Raw genomic sequence first — 17508 nt, 5'->3', positions numbered from 1 at the left:
GACCAGAGGGGGTTGAGCAGGTAGTGTTGGGCTTTGGGATTCTCCTGAGCTCTGTGGGGAGCTTACCTTTCCTCCCTGACTGCTGTTTCTGCCCTTGCAGGTTGGAGGCATCAAGCCTGGGTGCTTTAAGATTGGGAATACAGGTGGGATGCTGGACAACATTCTGGCCTCCAAGCTGTACCGCCCTGGCAGTGTGGCCTACGTCTCACGTTCTGGGGGCATGTCCAACGAGCTCAACAATATCATCTCTCGGACCACTGATGGCGTCTATGAGGGTGTGGCCATTGGCGGGGACAGGTGATCAGCTGGGCCAAGGCGGGCCTCTTACATTTGGGAGGGGCAGGCTGGGAGAGGGGAGCGGGATCCTCCAATCTCTGCTTGCTACCACTGAGTTAAGTTCATAAAACGGGCCATCTCTACCCTGTCTCAGGTCTGACATGGGCATAATATCAGAAGAAAACAGGAAAAGGTGTTTTTCAAAGGTATTTGGGCTTTGGGGGTAATTCTGTACGCTGTCTCTGTGTTGTGGCCATAGGGAGGCATTAGAGTGCAGGGGTTGGCAGGACCAATTCTGAAATCAGACCATGGGGTTCGAGTCCCAGTTGCTCTGTTTACCAGGGAGGCGTTCTGGACAGGTCCCTTACCTTCCCTGGAGCTCTAGCATCCTTACAGATCACGTGGGTAAAACAATAGCACCCACCTCATGGAGTCGTTGGGAGGATTTAGTGAGGTGTTTCTAGAAGGTAGCCTGGCACTTAGCAAGTACTCAGCAGGTGTTAACTGTAGTTGGTAATACTGAAAGGAAGAACTGTTTCTTTACTCTCTACCATGACCACACTCACACTTCTGGCTACCAAATGTTGGGATTTTTTTCCCCCATACCAAGCAGTTCTCCAGTTCTCTGCAGATACCAGCTGGGTGTTCTACAGTTCATTTCAGTTTTGACAGTATCTACTTGGAGTCAGCACCAGATCCCACAGGTGAAGGGCCCAGTCCCACAAGACTGCCCCCACTTCAGATGCCAATCATGAGTCTGGGCTTCCGGTACTCCTGAGCAACTGGCTATACACTGGGGGTCCCTGTGCCCCACTTCTTGGGTTGGTAATTGCTAGAATGGATTGTAGAACCCAGGAACAATCAGATAAAAGAAATGCATAGGGCAAATTATAGGGGGCAGTACATGGAGCTTCTATGTCCTTTCTGGGCATGCCACCCTCCCAGCACCTTGGTGTATTCCCCAACCCACAAGCTTTCCAAACCCCTTTCTTTAGGGATTTTTATGGAGACTTCCATCATGTAGGTATGATTGTGATTATTAATTCAATCTCTAGCCCTTCTCCCTTCCCCATAGAGTGGTGAGTAGGGCTGAAAATTCCAGGACTCTGATCATGTCTTGGTCTTCTAAAAAAATTTTTTTAATGTTTATTCATTTTTGAGAGAGAGATAGAATGGGCAAGGAGCAGAGAGAGAGAGAGAGAGAGGGAGAGAGAGAATCTGAAGCAGGCTGCAGGCTCTAAGCTGTCAGCATGGAGCCTGATGCGGGGCTCAAACCCACGAACCATGAGATCATGACCTGAGCCAAAATTAGACGCTTAAGCGACTAAGCCACCCAGGCGCCCCATGACTTCAAGGTCTTCTAGAGACCAGCCCCCATCCAGGAACTATGCAGGCATCCACCAAGTTGCCTTGTGAGAACAAGACACTCCTGTCACCCGGGAAATTCCAACAGACTCAGGAGCTCTCTGTAGCACCCCTGTCACTCAGAAGATTACAAGGGTTTTAGGAGCTCTGCATCAAGAACTGGGGCCAGAGACCCAGTAGATATTTCTTATTTCACAAATAGCATACTCATTGTATTTGTCAGTGGGAACAGTAATAGTAATTAGTAGGGTCATCAATAGGGTACTATTTTGGAGTAATGCCTAGTACTTAATACCATAACATGCGTTAGCCATTGCTTTTTTTTTCTTTTTTTAATGTTTATTTTATTTTTGAGAGAGTATGAGTGAGGGAGGGACAGAGAGAGAGGGAGACAGAGAATCCCAAGCAGGCTTCACGCTGTCAATGCAGAACCCGACTTGGGGTTCGAACTCAATGAATCTGTGAGATCATGATCTGAGCCAAGATACAGAGTCAGACATGTAACCACCTGAGCCACCCAAGTGCCCCAGCCGTTGCTATTCATTAATACTGCTGCTGCTGTTTGCCTCAACCAGACGCTGTTGGGAGAGCCTGTTACCTTGTTCATCTCCTGGCTCTCCCCTGTCATGTCAGATGGACTTCCCGAGTGAGGAAGGTCTCTTGCCCAAGTCTTGGGGGCTATGGCCTGTGGGACCCTCGTCGCTGGTGCTCCCTGACAACGGGCTCCGGCTCAAATAAGTCTGGGCAGTTTCACTGTCCTCTTGGGATTTAAAATGCTCTTGAAGATCTGTAGAGAAGCATCCTTTGCCTTAAACAATCCTTTTGTAAACTCCTAAGACAGGAGAAAAAAAAATACAGGTGACCCTCGAACAACATGGGTTTGAACTGCACGGGTCCACTTATAATATGCAGATTTTTGAAAATATAGTACAGCACTCCACATTTATTTTCTCATGGTTTTGTTAATAACATTCTCTTTTCTCTAGCTTACTTTAGTGTAAGAGTACGGTATATAATGCATAAACATACAAGATGTGTGTTAATTGACTGTTTTTGTTACCAGTAAGGCTTCTGGTTAAGAATAGGCTATTAGGGAGGTGCCTGGAGGGCTTGGTCGGTTAAACGCCCGACTCTCAGTTTCAGCTCAGGTCATGACTCACAGTTTGGTGAGTTCGAGCCCTGCATTGGGCTCTGTGCTGACAGTGCGGAGGCTGCTTGAGATTCTCTCTCTCTCTCTCTCTCTCTCTCCCTCTCTCTCTCTCTCTCTCTCTCTCTCCCTCTCCCTGTCTCTTTCTCTGCCCCTCCCTTACTCATGCTGTCTCTGCCTCTCTTAAATAAAGAAACTTAAAAAAAAAGTCTTTAAGAACAGGCTATTAGGGGGCTCCTGGGTGGCTCAGTCAGTTAAGCATCTGACTTTGGCTCAGGTCATGATCTCATAGTTCATGGGTTCGGGCCTGGTGTTGGGCTCTGTGCTGACAGCTCAGAGCCTGGAGCCTGCTTCAGATTCTGTGTCTCCCTCTCTTTCTGCCCCTCCCCTGCTCACTCTCTGTCTCTCTCTCAAAAATAAATATTAAAAAAAAAAAAGGATAGGCTATTAGTAGTTAAGTTTTTGGGGAGTCAGAAGTTAGTTTGATTTTCAACTGCATGTGGTGGAGGGTTAGCGTTCCTAACACCCACATTGCTCAAGGGTCAACTATGTATATGGACCTATATATAGACCTAGCAATAGCCTGCCTATCCTGGGACATCAGGTGGCACACTGTATTATCTATTACTGTGTTCGAAGAAAATCATGCAAACCAAGTGACTTCAAACTATAGTAAAACACTCATGGGACACCTGGGAGGCTCAGTTAGTCGAGTGTCCGACTCTTGGTCTCAGCTCAGGTCATGATTCCAGGGTCATGGGATCAAGCCCCTCTCTCTCTCTAGAATAAAGGTTTGAAACAACAAGAAAACCCCACATTTGTCCTTATAGTTTCCGTGGGTCAGGATTCAGGGCAGCTCAAGTGGGCATTTCTGGCTTGGGGGAGGGGTGGGTTGCAGTGACGTGTGAGGTGTCAGCGATGCTGACGGCGGGCCCGAGGTGGACGTCGCTCATCCACAGGGCTGGCAAGGTGGTTCTTCTCTGTGGGCTTCTCCACAGGCTGCTTAATGTCCTCAGGACATAATGGCCAGCATCCCCCAGAATGAGCAGTTCAAGACAGAGTGCCAGACAAGCTAGTCTTTATAACCCTGCCATGGAAGTCACTGTCCTAGAATCGCTTCTGCCACATTTTGTTTATTAGAAGCTAATCATTAAGTCTGACCCGTATTCAAGAGAAGCATGAGGTTCTACCTTCTTAAGAGAATTTGCAGCCATATTTTATTTAGTTATTATTTTAGAGAGAACATGCGAGCAGGAGGGAGGAGCAGAGAGGGAGAGGGAAAGAAAGAGAATCTGAAGCAGTCTTCACGCTTAGCTCGGATCCTGACATGGGGCTCCATCCCATGACCCTGGGATCATGACCTGAGCTGAAATCAAGAGTCAGACGCTCAACTGACTGAGCCACCCAGGCGCCCTGCAGCCATATTTTAAAACCCCCAAACATGTGCTCTCCAATCATCTCTTACTGCCAAGCGAACCTCCCCTCCCTGCCTTCTCTTCCCTTGTGCCTCATTTACTTATCACCCTCCCCACCCCCGCCATTATTCTTGAGGCATCTGTGGGCCTTCACCGGACACCCACACTCACGAAGAACCTCAGAGCATTCCTGGTACCAGCATGCTTCCCACACATGTACACACACCTCCCCGAGCCTCCTGACCCTGTGTGTTCTCTCTGCTGTCACCAGGTACCCTGGCTCAACATTCATGGATCACGTCCTACGTTACCAGGATACGCCAGGTGTCAAAATGATTGTGGTTCTTGGAGAGGTGAGTTTTGGGTTTCTTTAGAGAGAGTGGTCGTGATCGGGGGAGAGGGGCAGAGGGAAAGAGATACCTAAGCAGGCTCCATGCTCAGCATGGAGCCCAACATGGAGTTCAGTCCCATGACCCTGGGATCATGACCTGAGCCCCTGTTTTCTGTTTGTTTGATTGATTTTAATTTTTTTTTTTAACATTTATTTATATCTGAGAGAGAGAGTACATGTGCACGCAGGGGAGGGACAGAGAGAGAGAGAGACAGAAGATCTGAAGCAGGCTCCATGCTGTGAGCACAACTTGATGTGTGGCCCAAACTCATGACTGTGAGATCACTAACTGAGCCGAAACCAAGAGTCGGATGCTTAACTGACTGAGCCACCCAGGCGCCCCAGGTTATATATAACGTAAAGTGACGGTCCCTGGTAATTCCGCTCCCTGCCTAGACTCTGGGGCTTAGAGGTTGTCACTGTTAACACTGAAAAAGTTCTTGCTTCTTGGTGTCACAAGACATTTTAGTGCCAATAGGGGGCGCCTGGGTGGCTCAGTCGGTTGGGCGTCTGACTCATGTCTCATGATCCGACTCAGGTCATGATCTCACGGTTTGTGGGTTTGTGGGTTCGAGCCCCGCATCAGGCTCTGTGCTGTCAATGCAGAGCCTGCTTCAGATCCTCTGTCTCCCTCACTCTACTCCTCCTCCAGCCTCTCTCTCTTTCTCAAAAATAAACATAAAAAAAATTTTTTTTAAATAAAGAAAAACATAAAGAAGAAACTTTTGGCTGGCCTTGGTCTCTTGGGAAGTGCATAGCTGGAGTAAGAAGTGTACTTTTTTTTGTTTGCTTTTTTATGTTTATTTTTGAATGAGAGAGAGAGAGAGAGAGAGATGGAGCACCATGGTCGGGGGGTGCGGGAGAGGGAGACAGAATCTAAAGCAGGCTGTAGGCTCTGAGCTGTCAGTACAGAGTTGACATGGGGCTCGAACTCCTGAAACTGTGAGATCATGACCTGAACCACCTGAGTCGGATGCTGAACCGACTGAGCCACTCAGGTGTCCCAGAAGTGTACTTTTTTAGTTTGAGAGAGTCCTGGGACCTCTGTCTCTGCCTGTGCCTCTGAGCAGGTCAGATCCAATCAGATTAGATTCTGGTTAGATCAGGGACTTCAGAGGGTACCCACTGCCCTTTCACAACTCTTCCTTGCACCCCATCTCAATTTTCCAGGCTATTATTTGACCAAAGCCAGCGTCTCTTCATTTTCTAGCCAAGTTGTCAGTTAGGACTCTTGGTGCCTCTGAGCCCTGCCTGATTTGGAACAGATTTTCCTGCTGCGGTGCTGCCCACAGCAACTCTGGATGGGTTCCACTAACTAATGGGCTTTTTTTTGTTCCTTGGCAGATCGGAGGCACTGAGGAATATAAGATCTGCCGGGGCATCAAGGAGGGCCGCATCACCAAGCCCGTGGTCTGCTGGTGCATTGGGACCTGTGCCACCATGTTCTCCTCTGAGGTACGGCCGGGACAGGTCACTCCTGGACAGGAAGCCCGAAGAGGGGCATTCGAGGTGAACTGTGTGGTCCTCTCATTAAGCAGCTGGTTCCTGCAATGAACGTATTTACTTGCTTGGTTACTGCAAGGTCTGGTCAGGGTCCTGCTCTCTAGGAGGTTAAATCCAGTTGGGGGAGGCAGTCATCAACAGATTAAGGCCAGAACAAGGCTCTGAGTCCCTGCTTGGCGTGGGGCACACTTCTGTCTGGAGGAGTTGAGATGGCTTCACAGGGAAGGTAACGCACTGCGAAGGAGTTTGCTGAGCAAAAGGGACACAGAGGAGGGAGAGCACGCACCCCAGACGCATTGCTGGGGCAGGGCGTGGGGAGAGGCTGTACGTGAAAGTGCCCGGAGGCATAAAGTGAGTGCAGCTCGTCACCGGCATCCAACAGAAATGCTCCCGGGTCGCCTGGCTCCTGCTGAGTATGGCAAGCCAGGCTGCGGCCCCAGTACTCCAGCTCACAGGACCCTCTGTCGTGAAGATGGTCCATCCAGTGATGACAAAACCGAGGAAACAAACCCTTGTCCTTGATGAGTGATCAATAGTTGGGCAGGCTCTGAGTGTGAGGCCATAAGTGCTGTGTGCAGATGAAGATAACAGTTGGCCAGAAGGCTTCCTGCAACAGTGATAATCCCTACGCTGAAGCCCTCTACCCTTCCTGCCAGTAAGCCTGTCACCCTGTTCTTTCTCCCTGGAATGCCTGCCTTCCCCTCTGATATTCCATACCCACGTCACAGGGGCAGTATTTGTGTAGTTGCAAAATGCTCCTCTCCTTCAAACCAGCGGTTCCGTTCCTGCAGATTTACCATTGGGGTCTGCATGCAAAAATATTTCAGCATGTGTGCAAGCATACTCGCAATGTTGTAAGGGCAGAAAGCGGAACGGCCTGAATGCTGCTGGCCAGGAGAGGATATGTCATCCTGGCGCCAGCCATGTGGTAGAAACCCGGGCAGGCAGGAGAAGAATGAGGTAGATCTTGATGTGTTGGCATAGAAAGAATATGTTACATCAAGTATTAACGGTGCGAGGTTTGTGTTTTGTTTTTTTTTTTTCTTCCCAAGTAAATAAGAGGAAAGGGGTAGGTCATAGAATCATGCCTGTCTTTCAGACGTGACCTCTACTCTCACAGGCTAGAATCAGCTCTAGGTGGATCTGTGTGACCAGGGCAGGTCATTTGGCCTCTCCGTGCCTCAGTTTCTTGAGGTGTAAAATGGGGCTGAGTCTGGGTTGTTGTGTGGCTTACGTAAGAAAGTAATTGAGGGGCGCCTGGGTGGCTCAGTCGGTTAAGCAACTGACTTCGGCTCAGGTCGTGATCTCACGGTTCATGGGTTCAAGCCCCGCATCGGGCTCTGTGCTGACAGCTCAGAGCCTGGAGCCTGCTTCAGATTCTGTGTCTCCTTCTCTCTGTCCCTCCCCCACTTGTTCTCTCTCTCTCTCTCTCTCTCTCTCTCTCTCTCAAAAATAAATAAAATGTAAAAGAAAAAAATTTTTCTTTAAAAGAAAGTAATTGGAAAGGTCTGGCACATACAGGTTTTAGCAGATACTTGTTTCCATTCTTTAATTCACCTATTCCATGAAGCTCTTCATGATCCTTCTGGACTGTTTTCCTCTCCACCTCAGCAGCCAAAAATAATTCCTCCCTCCCCCTGCATTGTTTCTCTTAACCAGCTCTCCATTACCAGCCCTTCACCTCCCAACCCCTGCTATGCTGAGGACACCCCCAAGAGGTCAAGGACCTAACTCTTCTGTTTCTGGCTGGGCACTGCTCATCACCCCAGGGATAGGACAGGTCCTCAAGGTGTTTTATTTTTGTTTTTCCAATAATTTTTTTTTTATTGTTTTATTTATTTTTGAGACAGAGAGAGACAGCATGAGCAGGGGAGGGGCAGAGAGAGGGAGACACAGAATCTGAAACGGGCTCCAGCTGTCAGCACAGAGCCTGACGCGGGGCTCAAACTCACAAACCGCAAGATCATGACCTAAGCGAAAGTCGGACGCTTAACCGACTGAGTCACCCAGGCGCCCCTTCCCATTGTTTAAAAGTTAATTTTAAGAGAGAGAGAGAGCACATGTGAGTAAAAGCTGGGGAGGTGCAGAGAGAGAATGCCCAAGCAGGCTCTGCACTGCCAGTGCAGGGCCCTCTGTGGGGCTCGAACTCACAAATTGTGAGATTGTGACCTGAGCCGAAACCAAGAGTCAGATGCTTAATGGACTAAGCCATCCAGGCATCCCTCAATTAATTTTTTAAAACATTACAAAATTTCAGGCGTATACAAATGGAGTATAGTACAGTGACTACCCAGCTAATGGGTGATTTTTGATTTTTTAAACAGGCCACATGACCTTGCAGAACTTTCTGCCCTGTAGAGGAGGTAAGATAGGTATACAACAAAATCTCCACATGTTGGCAAGCAGAGTCTGCTCCTCAGGAAGACAGAATTCAGAACTGGGCAATGGGAGTAGAGACCAGGGGTATTGGCGAGGTGGCACTTTTCAGAACTGTGTTCCATAGAACACCGGTCCAGTAGCAGTGGTCCTCAAAACAAAAACCAACCAGAAAGGGGAGCTTCTATAAATTATGAGTATGTAGTGTAACCTCCCTTTTTAAAACTTTGATTTTAGCTTTGAGGAATCTCAGAATTAAACCTATTGAACTTCCTTGAACTCAGCATTTTCTATTTGTTTACATATAGAATCTCTTTTCCTTCCCACCCCTTCCACCATGCAGGTTCAGTCCTATAAAGAATGCATTGGGAGCCTGCAATTTAAAGCATAAGTTTTTGGGTTGGGTGTTGCTAACCAGAGCTGCAGTTCAGACCTGATTTTCAACACTTAAGGCCCCTTTTGTTATGCCTAGTGGGTAAGAGCACTGGGAGAGGCCATATTGCCTGACTTCAGATGCTACCGTATCCTACCTGTGTGGCCTTGGGCAGGTTACTTTACCTCTTTTATTTACCACTTTTATTTCTTTTCTTATTGGAAGTAGCCGTAGCTACCGAAAGATGAAGCGAGTAAAGTACATAGAAGAGTGAGTGGATGTAGTTATTCAAACAGATTAAGTATTTTTATGATTACCTGCCTCACCCCACCCTGACTGGGGCTTTGTAGTACATCTCATGTCGTTACCTCATTTTCCCCATTGCGTGGTCAAAGACACAATTACTTAGCTCTTCGCGTTCGTTTTCTCTTCCCTGTTGCTCCCTTCCCGTAGCCAGTCCCCCTCTGTGCCCTTGGGCTTAGAGTTTACCTCACTGTGCGCCCAGGCAGAAGGGGGCATTGCTTATCGGCTCCAGGTGATTGTTGCCCTGTGGGAATATAGACCTGGTGGTGCACGATCTGACTTTTTATTTATTTATTTATTTTTATTTTTTAAAACCATTTTATTTTTTAAGTACTCTGCCCCCATCATGGGCCTTGAACTCATGACCCCAAGATCAAGAGTGGCATGGTCCATGGATTAAGCCAGCTAGGCGCCCCACAATCTGACTTAGAAAAAAAACTTTTTAATAATTTTTTTTAAATGTTTGTTTATTTTTGAGAGAGAGACAGAGCTCTAGCAGGGGAGGGGCAGAGAGAGAGGGAGACACAGAATCTGAAGCAGGCTCCAAGCTCCAAGCTGGCACAGAGCCCAACCCGGGGCTTGAACTCATGAACCGTGAGATCATGACCTGAGCTGAAGCCGGATGCTTAACTGACTGAGCCACCCAGGTGCCCCTCCACAATGTGACTTTTTAAAAAGAAGCTAGGGGGGCGCCTGGGTGGCGCAGTCGGTTAAGCGTCCGACTTCAGCCAGGTCACGATCTCGCGGTCCGTGAGTTCGAGCCCCGCGTCGGGCTCTGGGCTGATGGCTCAGAGCCTGGAGCCTGTTTCCGATTCTGTGTCTCCCTCTCTCTGCTCCTCCCCCGTTCATGCTCTGTCTCTCTCTGTCCCAAAAATAAAAATAAAACGTTGAAAAAAAAAAAAATAAAAAGAAGCTAGGAATTTGTACTTTTACATGAGAATTTTTTTTTTTTTATTGGACTTATTTTATACAAAGTATGTGCAGGACAGTCAGATCCTGTTTGTGAGGATCAGCTCAACCTGTGGTTGCCAGCCTGCGCCTTCACTTCTCACAGTGATTCACAACTACCAGCCATTCTCCATCTTCCCCCTCAACCGCTGCCAGGGGGGCAGGGGGAGCTGAGTGCAGGTGTTTGTGGAGTTGGGCCGCCAGGCTTTGTGTTCTGGCTCCCATACACACCAGAGGTGTGACCCTCAGTAAGCTCCTGAACTTCTTGGTGCCTCAGTTTCCTCTTCTGTAAATTGAGCGTTATTTGGCGTCCCTGTTGAGTGAGCCTGTGTGAGGCTTGAATGAGGCGATTCACTGTAGAGTGTTTAACAGGGTCCGGCCTGTAATCGGTACCGACATTCCGGAGCCTTTGTGGCCTTTCCCCGGAGGGATTCACAAGCTGGGTAAAAGCTGCTCCCCGTTGCCTTCCAGGTACAGTTTGGCCATGCCGGAGCTTGTGCCAACCAGGCTTCTGAAACTGCAGTAGCCAAGAACCAGGCTTTGAAGGAGGCAGGGGTATTTGTGCCCCCAAGCTTCGATGAACTGGGAGAAATCATCCAGTGAGTGGACCGTGGGGAGGACATCAGCCTCCGGTTCCCTTTCCAGACACCCCCTTCCCCCTCCCCCCCCCCCCCCGAGGATAGCAGCTGCTGTGACACAGAGGTGACACAGTGTGTCAGCGTGCTGGAGTGTTAGAGGTGTTAGGTGTGGAGTGTAACTGTTGAGATAGTCTGAAATCTTTACCCTCTTTTCGGTTTTTGTTTTGTTTGTAGGCACAGCAGTTACAGGCCATTCAGACTGCTATTAAAACATGTTCACTTTCTGAGCCTACCTACTTGGCTGTCCCTTAAATAAGAGATGAGCATAGAAACATTTAGAAGGTGTCAGCCCTAATCGATTGATAAACAATGGCTACCCATTGTGTCTTCTCCTTCCTCCCCTCTGTCCTTCCTTGGCCTCCAGATTCAGCTTTCTATAAAGCCCCATGGGGTTGGGTGGGGGAGTGGGGGAGAGTCTTGGCCAGAACCTGTTTTCATTTAGTCTGTAGGAATCCACCTGGTGTAGGGCATTGCCAGGAGGGGCTACAAAGCTAGGAAACCTGGAGTTTTGGGGTTAGATGGAGCAACATTCCTAGGATGGCTTAGAAGAGCCCAGAAGCATAAAATGCACATGGATGTCTTCTCTCCTTCCCTTCCCCCGCCTCTCAGGTCTGTGTACGAAGATCTTGTGGCCAAAGGAGTCATCGTACCTGCTCAGGAGGTGCCGCCTCCAACGGTGCCAATGGACTACTCCTGGGCCAGGGTAGGTGACGCTGAGGGGTGGGTTTCCTGTTGATTTGGCTACGGTCCCTGGAAACCAGGCCCTGCCCTACTAGCTGGGGGCAACCCTGTAATCACTGCTCTGGCCTCCAAACCATGCCCCCGACGGCAGCTCTACTCCAAGGGCATAGATTAGAAAAAACCCACAGCGAGTATTCTTTGATTCCAGCCCCTCCTTGTGTGCTGGAGCTTGTGAGCTGGCCCCTTCTGACCAACGGGTAAAACAGATACAGGGCCCAAGAGGGCGAAGGGCAGCATGTATGTCCCACAGCCTTGTGGCCTGGTTGGAAATGGGGGCTGAGGACAGACAATGCCCCCTAGAGTTGTTTGCACTTGCTGAGGGGTTTCCAGGTGAAGTAGAGTGTCTACTCTGCCTGCTTGTCTAAGCAGCAGAGATGAAGAGCTAATGTTCGAAGTACACGAGAACTCTCTGAGATCAGATCAGTTTTTATTTATTTATTTTTAATGTTTTATTTATTTATTTTTAAAAAATGTTTTATTTATTTTTAAGACAGACAGACAGACCATGAGTGGGGAGGGGCAGAGAGAGAGGGAGACACAGAATCCGAAGCAGGCTACAGACTCTGAGCTGTCAGCACAGAGCCCGACGCGGGGCTCGAACTCACAAACTGTGAGATCATGACCTGAGCCGAAGTTGGACGCTTAACCAGCTGAGCCACCCAGGCACCCCAATGTTTTATGTATTTTTGAAAGAGAGCAGGAGCAGGAGCAGGGAGGGACAGAAGGGAGCAGAAGATCCAAAGCGGGCCCTGTGCTGATGGCAGCAAGCCCGATGTGGGGCTCAAACTCACAAACGGAGATCGTGACCTGAGCTGATGTTCGGACGCTTAACCAACTTAGCCACCCAAGTGCCCCTGAAATCAGTTTTTAAAAGACCACTACAAAAATGGGTAGGAAATGGCCTTTCAACTTGAAAAAATGCTCAGTCTCACTCATTATAAGAAGGTGCCAAAGTAAAAGCTGTGATACCAGTTTTCCCCTTTTGAGGTCAACAAAGAAAACAGTTCTTTGATAATATGTTGTGTTTGTATGGGTGTGAGGAACTTTGTGCGTTTGTTCCTTGAAGGTGGGTGTGGAACTTGGCACCACCCTTACTGAAAGGCCATTGGGTAATATCAGATTTCAGAGCGCTGGCACCTGGGGTGCCTGGCTGTGTCTGTTGGTGGAGTGTGCGACTCTTGATCTGATACTTGTGAGTTCAAGCCCCGGGTTAGGTGTAGAGATTACTAAAAAAAGAAAAGAGAAAAGAAAAGAAAAGAAAAGAAAAGAAGTGCTCACACCTGATGGCGTAATTCCTATCTAGAAAGCTATTTCAGGGAAGTGCTCGCACATTCACAGAAATGTGTTCAAGATTTTTCCACCTGATGGTTATCAGCGGAAGAACGGCTAACTTGTGGTTTTGCCATAGGATAGGATATCATACAGCAGTTAAAAGGAATGAACCAGATCTATGTATGTGCCTACATTTATGGAGTTCAAATTCATTGAGTAAAGGGAGTATTATGAGATAGTATATCATGATTATGAAAAACCTATGTACACAAAAACACTTTATGTATTCTCCATGTGTCTATATATAGATAAAAGTGGAGAAAAGCCAGACAGATGGCCCTTAAACGGACAAACACTAAGGCAGAAAGGCATTTTACAATGAAAATTGATCAGGGATAATTGGAGAAATGGGCTTATGCAGAGTTGGCAACAATGTCCCCATTGTACCCCAACTCTGGAAGCTGGAAGTTCAGCTCAGTCCCTTCCCCTGGGTGAAGGACATCTTGAGGGAATCCCCTATTTGCACAGCCCCCTGCTCATTACGTTTTGGTGGGGGCTTGGCAGCCGAACGTGGAGTGCTAGAAAAATTTCCCTTCAGATTCATTCTTGCATTTCTAAGCCGGGTGAGTTTGGGTTGGCTTCTGCTGGGACATGTTTGTGAGGTGAAAATGAACCTGTGGGTGGAAATCGCGCATGGCACTCCTATTTTCTATGACTGAAATGACACAACGAAAGGGTTTTTGTGCTTCTTTCTTGGGAGGAGTTTGAGCGTCGGTACCTGGAACACTTTGGTTCTGGCAGTGCAGACAGTGAGGCAGTCCTGGAAGAATCTCTGTGGTCATATCGTGCTGCTTCCCCCTGCCCCCATCTTTGCTCAGGAGCTGGGCTTGATCCGCAAACCTGCCTCATTCATGACCAGCATCTGTGACGAGCGAGGACAGGAGCTCATCTACGCGGGCATGCCCATCACCGAGGTCTTCAAGGAAGAGATGGGCATTGGCGGGGTCCTCGGCCTCCTCTGGTTCCAGAGAAGGTGAGGCAGAGGTCAGAAGATGGCTGGACACTGCCATCTTTGACTCAGAGTTAAGGATTTTCCCCTGAAAAGGGAGTGGGGGCTGGGTAGCCTTGGGGAATACGTCCAGGACTAATCTTTATGGCCACAGATCAATTGCAAGGCCAGAAGAGATACTGGCTGTTCCTGGGTCTTCCAAGGACAGAAAGGCCAGTCTCAACTAAGTAGAAAGCAGTGACCTCATCAGGGATCTTGGATCAGCCCCTGTCCTTGGCGCTCTTAAAGAAATAAGAGTAAATGTAGGCCTCTTGAGAGAGGTCTGGATGGGTCTGGTAGCTCAGAGTGCAGGCCTGATAGAGTTGCTAAATAGGCATGAAGTACCTTATATATTAGGTTGTCTCTCTTATCAGCCTGAGTGTTAGAATAAATTGGTTTCTCTGCAACTCCCAAACATAGCCCTCCCCTGGGACTGACAGCTGGGCAAGGGGGCCAGTGAATAATACTTAATTCACAGAGCCCTGGCTTGGGGTGGCCTTGGGCTCTGCCCAGTGTCTTGGTTTGTGTCATGCCCTCAGCTGCAGAGATAGTTCTTGGCCCAGTTTTGGGCCCTTCCTGGGAGAAGTTCATGGCGTTGTAACACCTCTGCAGATTTCCCTGTCTGTTCTTGCATCCCTATATCTCCAGACTTCATTTTTTTTTTTTTAATTTTTAAGTGTTTCTTCATTTGGCGGGGGGAGGGGCAGAGACAGAGACACAGAAAGCAGGCTTCAGGCTCTGAGCTGTCAGTGCAGAGCCCGACGTGGGGCTCGAATCCACGAATTGTAAGGTCATGACTTGAGCCAAAGTCGGACACTTAACCAACTGAGCCACCCAGGCGCCCCCAGACTTCATTCCTAATCATCAGTTGAGAGGTTGAACACTGCAGGAGACCTGGGGCTTACTACACTGGGAAAGGGACAGGAGTCTCACTTCTCCATATGGCACGTAGAAGGAAGTCACAAGTACAGGTTAAATTCTGTTGCAACGACTCATGCTGGAAGCCATTGTCTAAAGAAGAGATTGTCAACCCCCAGTGGCTAACTCTGTATTAAAAGCAGTATTTGCTCTCAGTAAGTTAGGAGCTGCTCAAGAATTGGAGGTTTTTGCCTCTAGAGTTGCTTGATATAGTAGTAGACATGGGAGCCAGCAGGTGCTTGGCTTTGTGGGTCAGCGTAGCTCCTGTTCAACGGCTCGCCTCTGTTCCAACCCTCGTCTTAGTGCCCCTTTCCTCCCCCTCTAGGTTGCCCAAGTATGCCTGCCAGTTCATTGAGATGTGCCTGATGGTGACGGCGGATCATGGGCCAGCCGTGTCTGGGGCTCACAACACCATCATCTGTGCTCGGGCTGGGAAGGACCTGGTTTCCAGCCTCACCTCAGGGCTGCTCACTATTGTGAGTACTGGCCTCCCGGGAGATGAGATCCGTAGGGGACACATGGTTATGCTGACATGCACTTGGCTGTCACAGGGTCCTAGAAGGAGCCTCAGAGTGTAAAACCCCGTGCTGGGGCGGTTCAGGGCATGCTGGATTGGTCTGCGAAGCTGAGGGAGTCTCTTCCAGCTCAGGGCATGTGGGCTTGCTTGTCCTACAGGGGGACCGGTTTGGGGGTGCCCTGGATGCAGCCGCCAAGATGTTCAGCAAAGCCTTTGACAGCGGCATTATCCCCATGGAGTTTGTGAACAAGATGAAGAAGGAAGGAAAGCTGATTATGGGCATTGGTCACCGAGTGAAATCGGTAAGTCGTGGCTCTCCTTCAGGACTGACCTGCATGCAGGTGGAGGCATTATTTTAGTGGGGAACACCCAGGCCCTTGACTCTCAATGTGCAAAGCTTTGGCTGTGTTGACAGATGTCAAAGATCAGGCAGCTGTTTTTCCGTTATAATGCAGAATGCCTTTAAACAGCTTTCCATTAGAACCACGTCAGTATGGACTCCAGAAAGGAAGGAACGTAGAAGCCTGAGCGTGGCAGTATAAGTGTGATGTTCTGTCTGAAAGAGGCCCTGTGCCGTGGACTGGAGCAGTGCTATCTGCTTGGGAACTGGGTGTTGGGAGTTGGCTGGCATCTGAACCACTTCCCTGCCCCACTGACCGATATGGTTTAGTGTGGGTCTCTTAGCAGACGATGCAGGCGCAGAGCTTTTCTTGAGATTTCAGTGGTGCTTTGCTGCCCCACGCCAACAAGTGCTTGCCAGTCTAAAAACTAAGAACTCTTTAGAACTTTGTTACAGCTGGAAGAGGCCGGGGCTACTGAACTCTTGGGCAGCATGGTTCGTGGCTAGAACCTAAGACTTTTGGTTGGAGAGTAGGTGAGCCCCGAGCCCCCTGCTGCTTAAACCGAGGCCTGTTGTTGAACTCAGTTAACATCTCCAGGTCTCAGTTCCTTGTCTGTAACATAAAAGGGCGAACCTACAGTTTGTTTTGAGGCTCAAGTGAGATTCAAGAGGACTTTAGAAACCTTAAGCCCTACAGCAGGGTCATAATCTGTGCTGCATGGAATCAAGACCCATGGATCAGGTCCCTAAAACACACCTCCTGGATAAAATATAAACATTTGTGTCCATCTGTGGCAGGAGCACAAACATGTCTTTTTTTTTTTTTTTAAGTTTATTTATTTATTTTGAGAGAGTGTGTGGGAGGAGCAGAGAGAGAGAGAGAGCAAGAATCTGAAGCGGGCTCTGCACTGTCAGTGTGGAGCCCAGTGCGGGCCTTGAACCCATGATCCGTGAGATCACGACCTGAGCGAGATCACGACCTGAAACCAAGAGTGGGACGCTTAACTGACTGAGCCACCCAGGCGCCCCCAACAGGTCTCTTAATGGCAGTGTCAGGGTGGGTTCCTCTGTAACTTTGGGTCACTTTCTAGATAAACAACCCAGACATGCGAGTGCAGATCCTCAAAGATTATGTCAAACAGCACTTCCCTGCCACCCCCCTGCTTGACTATGCGCTGGAAGTCGAGAAGATTACCACCTCGAAGGTAAAAGAGAAAATATCCCTAATTTCCAACTCATTGTTGTGGGTGAATTTCTTGGGGAAAACAAGAGCCAGCCTAGCTTCTGATTGTGCAGCCAAAATCAAATCTGATGTTCTGGGAAATTTTATTTCTGTTGTACTACTAAGTTCAACAAATACATACTGTCAACTAGGTGTTGGGTCCTTTGCTAGACATTAGGAATTGAACTGACTCTTTCTTTCCTAACCAGCTATGATGTTTTGGTGGGAGGTTTTTAAATTGTGGTCAGAATTTGTAGTTCTATTACTAGTAGTAATTGTGGAAAATTACAAAGAAAAAATGAGAAATGATGAGAAGTGCTTTGAATTTTTTGCCTTCCCAGAAACCAAATCTTATCCTGAACGTAGACGGTTTCATCGGAGTTGCCTTTGTAGACATGCTTAGAAACTGTGGGTCCTTCACTCGGTGAGCTCTGTGGTCATTTTCTTCTACTTTATTTATTTATTTATTTATTTATTTATTTATTTATTTATTTATTTATTTATTTATTTAAATAAGAGACGGACAGACATTGAACATGTTGGACAGAGGCAGAGAGAGGGGGAGAGAGAGAGAGAGAGAGAGAGAGAGAGAGACAGAGAAGGAGACAACACTCCAAGCAGAGCCTGATGTGTGACTCAAACTCACAAACTGTGAGATCACGACATGACCTGAAGTTGGACACTTCGATTAAGCCACCCATTTTCTTCTTCTTTA

General features: G+C 48.3%; 1 protein-coding gene across 2 annotated transcripts in view; it reads left to right on the top strand.

The window, feature by feature from the left end:
- ACLY (ATP citrate lyase) overlaps positions 1–17508 on the top strand; it is a 44972-nt gene that overhangs the window by 25502 nt on the left and 1962 nt on the right. For both annotated transcript variants that reach the window (XM_047093386.1, XM_047093385.1), the window contains 10 exons: positions 101–297; positions 4475–4556; positions 5939–6049; positions 10569–10696; positions 11345–11438; positions 13627–13781; positions 15040–15190; positions 15390–15533; positions 16663–16776; positions 17135–17217. In XM_047093386.1, the coding sequence (XP_046949342.1) occupies positions 101–297; positions 4475–4556; positions 5939–6049; positions 10569–10696; positions 11345–11438; positions 13627–13781; positions 15040–15190; positions 15390–15533; positions 16663–16776; positions 17135–17217 (1259 nt within the window). The remainder of the gene's footprint in view (positions 1–100; positions 298–4474; positions 4557–5938; positions 6050–10568; positions 10697–11344; positions 11439–13626; positions 13782–15039; positions 15191–15389; positions 15534–16662; positions 16777–17134; positions 17218–17508) is intronic.

The sequence above is a fragment of the Lynx rufus genome, unplaced genomic scaffold, assembly GCF_022079265.1.
Source record: "Lynx rufus isolate CCGP_SWC_20201006 ecotype Redwood Valley unplaced genomic scaffold, mLynRuf1.p SCAF_34, whole genome shotgun sequence".
Classification (NCBI taxonomy): domain Eukaryota; kingdom Metazoa; phylum Chordata; class Mammalia; order Carnivora; family Felidae; genus Lynx; species Lynx rufus.
Note: the sequence above shows the minus strand (reverse complement) of the source record. Positions and strands in the feature narration are given on the sequence as shown.